At 45.2% G+C, this 10422-nt stretch overlaps 1 protein-coding gene across 2 annotated transcripts in view; it reads left to right on the plus strand.

Moving 5' to 3' along the window:
• LOC106521628 (deoxyuridine 5'-triphosphate nucleotidohydrolase-like) overlaps nucleotides 1–6790 on the plus strand; it is an 11095-nt gene extending 4305 nt beyond the window's left edge. Inside the window, exons 2-6 of one of the 2 annotated variants that reach the window (XM_014014275.1) lie at nucleotides 6037–6128; nucleotides 6285–6329; nucleotides 6398–6472; nucleotides 6550–6620; nucleotides 6720–6790. In XM_014014275.1, coding sequence (XP_013869729.1) covers nucleotides 6062–6128; nucleotides 6285–6329; nucleotides 6398–6472; nucleotides 6550–6620; nucleotides 6720–6776 — 315 coding nt within the window. In that variant the 5' untranslated portion in view covers nucleotides 6037–6061 and the 3' untranslated portion in view covers nucleotides 6777–6790. Of the gene's footprint in view, nucleotides 1–5478; nucleotides 6129–6284; nucleotides 6330–6397; nucleotides 6473–6549; nucleotides 6621–6719 lie in introns of those variants that run through there. The other variant, XM_014014274.1, reaches the window with a different exon arrangement.
• The last annotated feature ends 3632 nt before the right edge of the window (nucleotides 6791–10422 follow it).

The raw sequence follows: 10422 nt of genomic DNA on the forward strand, positions 1-10422 counted from the left end.
GTTTATTATGTTTTTACCACAGGTCAAGTCGATGCGGCACCCGCGGCCGTTACAAATGACGGCAAGGTAGTTTTTTCTCTTACCTTGCCCGTTTTCAGAGGCGAAGATGTGTGGATACCTTGTGTTAACAACGCGGCTGAGACATACGTCGCCTGGAAGAAGGATAACGATGTTTTTAAGATATATGGGGACAAAAAACAATCTTATCCAAGCGATATGATCTTCCCTTCTTCGCGAATGTCTTCGCAGCCCGTACCCGCTGGATTTCACATGACAGACTACTCTATTCACGTGCGATCCATTATGAAAAGGGACGAAGGTGTGTATCGCTGCATAATAGGAACTTTCAAGCCCAACGACATACCCGAGGTTTTTGAAACAAAACTGTATGTGGCTGAAAGGGATGAAATTATACACAAGAACTATGGAGAAAGTGTAACTCTCCAGTGTGGCACCGAACCCACGCATTCGGGTCGTATCAGATATCGGTGGTTGAAGGGCGAAGCCATCGTTTCCACCAGCAAAGAATTGAAACTGGAAAACTTGACCCGTTCCGACGGCGGTGTGTATGCTTGCCTTCTGGACATTTGTGAGCAAAGAGAAAGGGACACGAAGTGCGCTCAAGCATGGCGCATGTTGCGCCTGTCTGTCCAAGGGCACTTGTCCGTCAATCTCGAACGCGGATCATCCGTTACGTTGCCGTGCGACATATTTGGGGACGAGATGTTCGGCTCGGCGGTGTGGACGTTCCGTTCGAGCAACGACAACCCCGACGGCACCGAAGACCGTCGCTTGACAGAAGGGATTAAAGCGAGAGTCGCTTTGCCCGACGGAACCGGCGTCTCTTTTCCGTTGGAACTGAAGAACGTCACGCCCGAGTCCTCTGGCGTGTACACGTGCACGACAAGAGAGGCCTTGTGGTCGCTCGATCGGGTCTCCGATGGTCGTTATGTCACGTCTGTTCAGGTTACCGTGCAGACTTAAATTCAACAACGATATGTAACAAACAATAATGTAACCTTTTTTGGTGGTTTTATTATTTTCAAACCAATAAACATATATCACACACACTTAATAATGGTGTTATTATATAGTCTTGTTTTCATTCCCTCTCCCATTTATTATTCTTTGAATAATAAAAATGTGTCTTAAAAAAAACCGCAGCAAAAAAAAAACAAATATAAATAAACATTTAAGACGCGGCTACACTTTTGCTTTCTACGGGTAAACAGTATATTTTATAGACACCGTGTAACTTATGAGCTATTATTATTATTATTATTATTATTATTATTATTATTATTATAATACAGAGACACACAGACCTACAAAACCGATTGATAATTTTACAACGCGATGGTCGGTTTACATACGTCGGCTCCCTAAGTTTATTCGCGTGTTGTTTATACATCTCCGACCGACCAACTTTGTGTAAGTAATCCGACCGACCGATATCTGTCCCGGTGCGATCGCCGGGAGATTGTGTATATATAAGACGCATCGCTCTATACGCACGACCTTGTAAAGATTCGCGCGCTCAACAACATGAGCCATATTACCGGTCCTATAATGATGGTGTGCTCTATTCTTTTGTGCGTATCGTGCGCGTTGTTGCTAGTGTTATTATTCGATCCCGTTCGAATCATCAACAAACAGGACCGATTCTCCGCGAGCACGCACAATGCAGAGGACACGGAGGCCATTCGCGCGGACATCAAGTACGTGCAGAAGGCACCGGGCGACGATTACGGCGCGACAACCGCCGTTCGCAAAAGAAAGTATGTAAAGGTAACGGACGACGATGAGGCGACGGTCATTCGCGATTGTAATTACATAAAGGAGATAGTCGAAGATCGAACGATGTTCGTTCGCAGAGGCGCCCAGGTGACGATACCTTGCGTGGGATACATATCGGAGGACGTGTTGTTTGTCGCCTGGCACAAAGACAACCAGCTCTATCAGTACATGAACAGATACAGATACGAAACTACGGAATCCTGGACAATGGGTCACGAGAGATTTAACAATATGGACAAGGTCGTCGTGACGGTACTACGCGTGGTCGACAACGATCAACCGATACAGAAGAAGGCGGGCGAGGATTTGTCTCTCCGATGCGGCGACGCGTCGTCGTGCGCGACGAAGGTTCGAGTCGAAACGCGTTGGATGAAAGACGGGGCCGTTGTCGTTACCGACAACATTCCCTCGGCCGCCGGACAAGAACTGAAACTGGAAAATCTGACCCGTTCCGACAGCGGTACGTACGTTTGCGTTCTGGAGAGTTATCCGGACGACGACGACGACGACGACGAGGGTGTCTGTATTCAACGGCGCACGACGCGCGTGTCTGTCCAAGGACACTCGTCCGTCAACGTCAAACGGGGAGCCTCGATCTCGCTGCCGTGCGACATATTCGGGGACGATATATTCGGCTCGGTGGTGTGGACGTTCCGTCCGAGCTACGACAACCCCGACAACGAAGATTATCGCGTGACGGAAGGACGGGAGCGTAAAGTTTCGACCGACGGGATAAGCGTCTCTTTTCCGCTGGAACTGAAGAACGTCACGCGGGAGGATGACGCGGGCCTGTACACGTGCACAACAAGGGAGTCTCCGCGGCAATTCGATCGAGGCACTAACGGTCGCTATGTAGCTTCTGTTCAGGTCACCGTGCAGTAAAAAAAACCCAGTGGTTCTCCAGATTGGTTTTTATATTATTATTGTGTTTGATATATCACACAAAAAAAATAAATATTTTTATATTGAAAAAAAACCAACACGTGCATTGATGTTTTATTTTCTTTTTATTATTGTTGTTATAAAAAAATGTAACGGATAATATGCGTCTTTGTGATAGCACCAAGAGATATATAATGTTCACAAAAAAAAATGACCACCACCAGCTTGTTGTTACCCCCCCCCCTCGTACACACACAAATTAATAACAAAACATTTATGCAATAATCATTGCGAGAGGTTCAGGTCCGTTGCTGTTTATCGCGACGCGTGGCAGCAGCCAATTTTCTTCGTTTCTCTTTGTTTTTTTGTATCAGCTCCGATACCATAAGCGCGCGCGATGCAATCAAGGCGCGGTGTTCCTCTTCTGCTCTTTGCGCGCGAGGACTAGTCCTCGCTCTGTCCCAAAAGTCCATTGTTGCGTCCTTGAACGCTTCCCCGTAACAATAACTCTCCAACGGAGGGAAAATGAGTTCGGGGGTTTCTTCAAATATTTGTTCGAGACTATCCGCGAGCAGATGCATCTGGTCTCCGTCGTAACCGTACAATTTTCCGTTTTCGTGAACCATTAAGAGCAACTGTTCACACTCGTAGGGGGTGCCCGTCGCGTAACCCACGACTTCCATTTTACCCGTTACGGGAAGGTAGAACTTGGCGCATCCGCTCACCTCGCCTTTATTGTTTTTATACGCCGTATCTTCTACAGGACCAAACTTCATCAGCGCCGGGTCGGTAGTAGTAGTAGTCGCGTCGTCATCCGTCAAAAAATAAAGGGCGACCTCTCTCTGTCTATATCTAAGTACATATTCTGACACTCCGTTCAAGTACGCCGACGGTGTTATAAAGTCCTCGCGTTGTGGTGTACGATCAAAACGGGCTTTTTCGTAACATCCACCCATTGCATCCAGCGTGTAGTGTGCCCGCGGAAAAACAGAGTTGTTATAAGTACATTGATTGAAAAGACACAAAGAGGAAAACAACCGCGTCGGCCGTTTTGGGACTTAAAATACGATGCGCGCACCGACCAACCAAACACAAAAACATCGCACACATCATCATACCGAGTTTATCAAACCGACCGACTAAACATAAAAACATCGTTACAAACATTCAACCGTTGCCGGGTCATCGATGTGATTTACAAACACAGTTCGGAGGAAACCTATCTTTAAACCGACCGACCGTTACGGAAGTGGGTTGGACAGAGTTTTTTTTCTCAAAAAAAAACACACACAACCGGTATAAGTACACCTCTCCGAATCGTGAAAAGAAAATCACTCTTTTTTTTCGTTTTCTTGTTCTTTCTTTTGGAACGGATAGAAGATAACAATCGTCGCGGGAATGTCGACTTTACTCGATTCTAACAACAGCGACGTGTCTCAACGCGCGTCTAGTCCGCGTAGTAACTGCCAGATAGAGGCATCAGAGGGATACATCTTGATGTCTCACAGGCCGGCGCTGATAGATCAATGGCGCGAATTCATATTCGACTTGGGCAAAGAATGGTGGGGCACCGCGGTGACCAGAGAAGGAGCGAGAACGTACCTGGCCAACGCGAGACCCGGCTCGATGATGGTGTACGCAACAGATTTGACTCGTATTTACAAAGGTAACGTCGCGTCTGGATCCGTGGTGACAAAAACGCACGGCGTTGTGGACTTTGATATCGTCCAAGTCAAACTCAAAGAATTTGAGGTTCGGATTCTACTACACGAAGAGCCATCTTTGTTTAAGCGGAGTCTCCTCGGGGCCCTCTACGCCGCGAAGCAAGATGTAGTGGCGCGCTTCGCACAAAAAGACCTGACCAACGGGCTTGTGACAGAACGGTACTTTTGTTGCGAAGTAACGCCCGACGACATTCAACAGCCGTACCAGCAAATTGCGCCCTCTGTAGAATCGAGTTGTAAACTCACATGGATTGCGGACAAGCTGTCTGAATTTGTTTTACAACTTGAATCGGAACATCTGTGGTGGGGCTATATTCCAAACGTTTTTGAAGACAAGGACGAGGCGCTCGACGAGTACATCCTGCAGAAGAAAAACAGCGGATTTGTACGTTACGGCACTCAGGAGCCGGCTTTAGCGTGCATGCTCTACGACTACCGCGACATAACAGACGGCTGCATGTTCCACATATACACCGCGAACATGGTGTTGAATGTGAACATAGAACCGAAAGGAGACGAGGGCTTTTACATACGTACGGATATTTGCGGAGTATTAGCGAAACCGGAGGATACGATGCGATCTATACTGGAATGTCGTTTCTTGGATTTCAAATTTCTTCCTTTCGACGCTTCTGTCGTGGCAATAAAGAAAACCCAACAACGTGAATGAAATGTCCTAGGAGAGCGCGTCTCACACACGGAACCGAAACTACTGATATCTACGTTAGGAGATCATCTACATGTTACATTTGTTCCCTTCGATGCTTCTGTTGGAATAAAAAAACGTGAAATGATGGCAATGGCCCAATCCGATGACGTTGGGGAAAAAATAGACAAAACGATACATGTTTTTTTGTAACTTCTTGTTTATGTCTGGAATATATTAAAAACATAAATCGAAACTTTTTACTTTACCAGAATGTATCATTTTTATGTACATGAAAATTAAAATAAAATTAAAATGCTTTAAATAAACTATGATGATTTCATCATGTGTTGTTTTTAAATATATCGGTCAGATAGCAAACTGTAATTATAACCGACCAATCGCGGGTATGAATCGGTTGGTTATAATTTTTATAAAATATTACAAGCGACCAACCCGTCCGATCGCAATTGCGAGTTGGTCAGAAAAATCAAACTGTAAATATAATCGACCGACCAGAGATTGGTATAAAAAAGTGTTTGCATCTGTTTCAATACAAACACGACCGTCCGACCGTGACTGTTCACGGTCGGTCAAATAGATTAATGTGAGAAAAAAAACAAGAAACTGTATAAATACCACGCTCCCCAGAAGCACACAGCAATATTACATTTCGTCTCGCTTGTCGCACCCAGAAGAGGTTAAACTTCTGCTGTGTTGTGTACACACGTGGTCCTCGTCGAACCTACGCCGCCGATACCCCGCACCATCGATCGAGATCCACAAGAGCGCGGGTTGTCAACATGTCCGCTTCGGATTTTTCAGATGTTCCGACGCTCAGGTTTGTAAAACTGTCCGAGCGCGCCACCACCCCGACTCGCGGATCCGCTAAAGCGGCGGGATTTGATCTGTACAGGTGTGTGTTATTCATCTTTAAATGCGCGGATTTGTTTTCCCGTATAAAATCTTAATGTTTTTTTTTCTCAGCGCGTACGATTACTCCGTCGGAGCCATGGACAAGGTCGTCGTGAAAACGGACATTCAAATCGCTGTTCCTGAGGGGTATTATGGTAGAGCGGGTAAGGTTTTTTTTAAAAAAAAAAGAAATATAAAAATCCGCATTACGGGCACAAATAGTGTCAATTTTGTATATTTTTTTAAAAAAAAAACATGGTAGGGTTGTTGGTGATGAAATGAAACTGAATCCGTTGAAAAGAGATTGTTTCTTGTTCCAGCGCCGAGGTCGGGCCTGGCGGCAAAAAATTTCATCGATGTGGGAGGTGAGTGAGTGAGTGAAGTTGAGGTTCTGATTTGCGTTGTCTGTATTTTAACGTGTTTTTACCTCCAGGAGGCGTCATTGATGGAGACTATCGAGGAAATCTAGGCGTAATACTCTTTAACTTTGGCAAGGAGACATTTGAGGGTACGCATAGGGAAAAAAAAAAGCCTCTGTCGCACCACCAACCGATGACCGCATGCTCTTTCTTTTTCCCCTTACAGTAAAAAAGGGCGATCGAATTGCTCAACTCGTCTGTGAGAAGATCTGTTATCCGAAATTGGTCCAAGAGAAGGTATCGGAGCGTCACGATCTTCTTGTGTCTGGATGTACTCTAAACAAAAAATACCAGATTAATAAAACAACCTTTTTTTTCTCCATCCTTTATTTCCAGACTCTCGATGTAACCGAGCGTGGCTCCCGAGGCTTAGGATCAACTGGACGCAACTAAAAAAAACAAAACCGGATAAATTAAAAATGTTTTTATATTATCATAGTTAAACATTTGTTTGTTTTCTGTATGTTATCTGAGTTGTTTTTTTTTTAAAAAAAATACGGTGAAGGAAAAAACTTTATCCTTGACGCACGGAGGAAAATTAAAATTCATCAGAGGACGATAACAGCTTCCGCAAGGACAAGAAGCAGCCGGATCTACCAAGTTCATTTAAATTTTAAATTGTCAACGGTAGGATCTTTTAAGTATGTGTAACAAAAAAAACACACTTTTTGTAATTAATTAAAATCAATAATAAACAAACAACGTTTCACATTTTTTTTAATGAGAAACAAAACACACACAATACAAACGACATAAGAAATTATTTACTAAGCGAACAGGTGATTATACACACACAACGTTCCCGTATCGAGATATATATTATTTCTAACAAATTACTCACTAGTCATTTTCCTGTTGTACGTTACCGATAGAGTTGTTGTGGCGCATCCACTCGTAAACGACAACCGGGTTATACGGGACGAGCGTGACACCCAGGTCTTCTCGTATGAACCTCATCAAGTCGCCCGGGTTTACTACTACAGATTTAAACGGTTGAATCGCTACGCGAAACCCGTTCTGTATCCTGAACGACACCTCTATACGCTGAGCGAGTCCGTAGATGTGAAACAAACAACCGACTCCGGTATGTGTGATCTTCATCATACCCGCCACACCGAAAACTTTGTTTTGACTCTGATTGTCAAAATTTTCCAAATACTCGTGGAGAAATCGCGCCTTCTTATATCTCGGATTCCGCATATATCGCAGATAGCCATCATATGATGGTACTTTCTTCACCTTCAACACGCCGGTCCTTTTCGTTTCGACATATTCGTCGTCGAACTGTTCTGGCAATAGACCCCACCACAATCCTTCCGATTTGAGACAGGCCACAAAATTTGTAATATCTTCGATCGCCAATTCGGTGTTGATCGGTTCCTTTATCCGTACGCTATTTGGCCTGGGAATAATATTACATCGGTACGGCTCCGTCGCCAGCCCGGCTTCAATATCGATCCGCGCGAGTTCATCTATCCCTACCGTTAGAGCGTGAATTAAAATATCCATCGGATCGGGTCTTCTTATCGCAAGCGATAATATCATAATGGCAGCACCGTGATACGCATGAAACATGCACTCGAAGGACGCGAGGTTGCGATGCAAAATGTCAAATCTCACAACGCGGTATTGTTTGCACGCAATGTATCCCGAACAGATGCACGCCCCGCCGGGTTCCGTCGACGCGGCGCAAATCAACGTCGTCCCCGGACCTTGCCTTTCCACGAGATTTCGAGCATCGTCCTCGGTTATTTCGGCGCCCCACCAACGGTCTCCGATAAATTCAATAAATTTGGGCCATATTTCGCAAACGACCGGAACGCGGTCCGCAAACCCTATCAGACGTTCAAAGTCCCGTAGGAAACATTGCCGGAGGGATGATCCGACGTCCGAAGGGCCCCTCGAAGAGGCCATGGTTTTTTTTGTTTCCTTTTTTTTTCCGTTCGTTACATAATAATAAACAAGATATTGTTAGTGTGTGCTTTTTTTTTAATAACCCCCCGGGCTCAACGGAGTTGCCGGTCCGTGCGTGGCATTGTTGGTAAATATCTTAAACATAACCGTGTGTGTGAAAACGATGATATAACAACAAATTCCTCTCTAAAGTAAATAATAGGTAAAATGTGTGTTTTCAAATATCAGCTCCTCGCGCGAGTTACGACGCGTTGACTGCCTTTTCGTGCTCCACACTTTGTATCACAACAACGTCGCATAAACATAAAAAAACTTTGCGAGTGTTACCATCACAACAACATCTCACATAAAGAGTAAGCGCGCTATTTTTTTTAAACACGCGCGCGTGTTTACACAGCGTACATACATTATTATATTAAAAAAAAACACACAGAACCTCCTATAAAGAGAACTTGTTGAGAACTTGTTTTTTATAATTTTTTTTTACAAATTATCACATACAAAGAAGAAGAAGACGAAACATAACACCCGGATTTACCATATACACTTCCAAGAAGAGCCCTTTAGTTAAAGTAGCGCGCGGGTTGCTGCGTGTGGTACACGGGGTCCGGACTCGGGGATCGTCGCTTATTATAAGTCTCTTCACGTAGAACTCGGTGTTGTTCCTTTCCGTGTCTTCTTCCTCCGCAACACCCATCCCCGAGTCGAGACGCCTCGATCGAGATTATACGAGGTTCGTTCACTAGTGTATCATCATCACAGCGTTGATTTGCGGGGTAGTAGTAGTCTCTGAAATTCATCGTCGCCGGTGCGTCGTCGTCGTCGTCGTCGTCAATATCGTCGTAGTCGTTCCGCTCGGATCGAGACGAAAACAACGCGGGTTTGATAAACGCCCCTCCTCCTTTGTTTTTCAACACGGTTGAGTCGGCGGACGGTATAAATGCAGAATCTTGTTGCGGCGCGTTTACTTTTTTCTCCGCGGCGCGTCTGTGAGCGGATATAAAGTGTTGATTGTTCAAACCCAGTCTCTTCAGCATCGCTTCCGGCAGTGACAGGAAAACTTCATATTTCATGTTAACAAACAGGCGTTGATGTTCCTCTGATCCGTATCCGTAGCTTTGTAGAAACGAACGCACTCTTGGCTCCAACGCTGGTGAGTTCATCACGGAGGAGGAGGAGGACATTGTCAACAATCGCAGAACCGACGAAGAATAACAAACGGACGGTTTTATCCCCCAGTCCGTGCGGTTTAGTTAATACGTCCGTGTGAGCGTTTTGTTTACACGCATTAACGATCGAGACCGACTCATTCTCGCCCACAAAAGGCCATGGAACACTCGGTGCGGATAGAAGATCAGGCTCCATCTGACGCGTTGAAATTTTTACGCGAAGTGAAAGCGAGGATCGAGGACGCGAACTCAACCTTGAATGAAAAGTCTTTGAAAAGGTTGCGCACTTGCAAGCTCAAAGACTTCCTGTCTAATCTCGGCAATGTATTGTACGCGTTAACGTACAATAAAACAAAATGTTTACCCTCCACGTATAGATACAACGTATCCGTTGTTTACAACATACTACTGGGTTTAGAGCTCGTGGGACCCGACTTTGATATAAGGGACCTGTACAACACGAACCCGTCGCGCGCGTTTCGGACGGACAACGTTCTTCAAACTAGAATCGTCAATATCTACGAGTACTTCAGCGCTCACCCCGGAGAAGTATACCGAGCGCGCGACGTGGAGAATAAGGCAACATCGAGTAGTAGTTCAACAACCTCCGGTAGACTTATACTCTGTGTGTTTGTGATATTGGGTCTTGTTGACAGCGACGGGAAGGTGTACAGCGCGATCAAGAACATACAAGAACGACGGGACGAGTTGAAAAAACTTTTTGAAACACACGAAACAAACAGAATACTTGATCTACTCCTGGAAGAAATCGAGCGGAACGAACCAAACGAAACACTCGATATACTCCCGGAAGAAATCGAGCGGAACGAACCAAACGAAACACTCGATATACTCCTGGAAGAAATCGAGCGTGTCTTCGACGATGGCCGTTTTCCAGGCGACAACGAAATATTCAAGTCCTTTCTCTACGAGGAGCGGCCATTGCAACGCGGCGG

This window comes from Austrofundulus limnaeus, unplaced genomic scaffold (genome assembly GCF_001266775.1).
Source record: "Austrofundulus limnaeus strain Quisiro unplaced genomic scaffold, Austrofundulus_limnaeus-1.0 Scaffold113, whole genome shotgun sequence".
Lineage (NCBI taxonomy): Eukaryota > Metazoa > Chordata > Actinopteri > Cyprinodontiformes > Rivulidae > Austrofundulus > Austrofundulus limnaeus.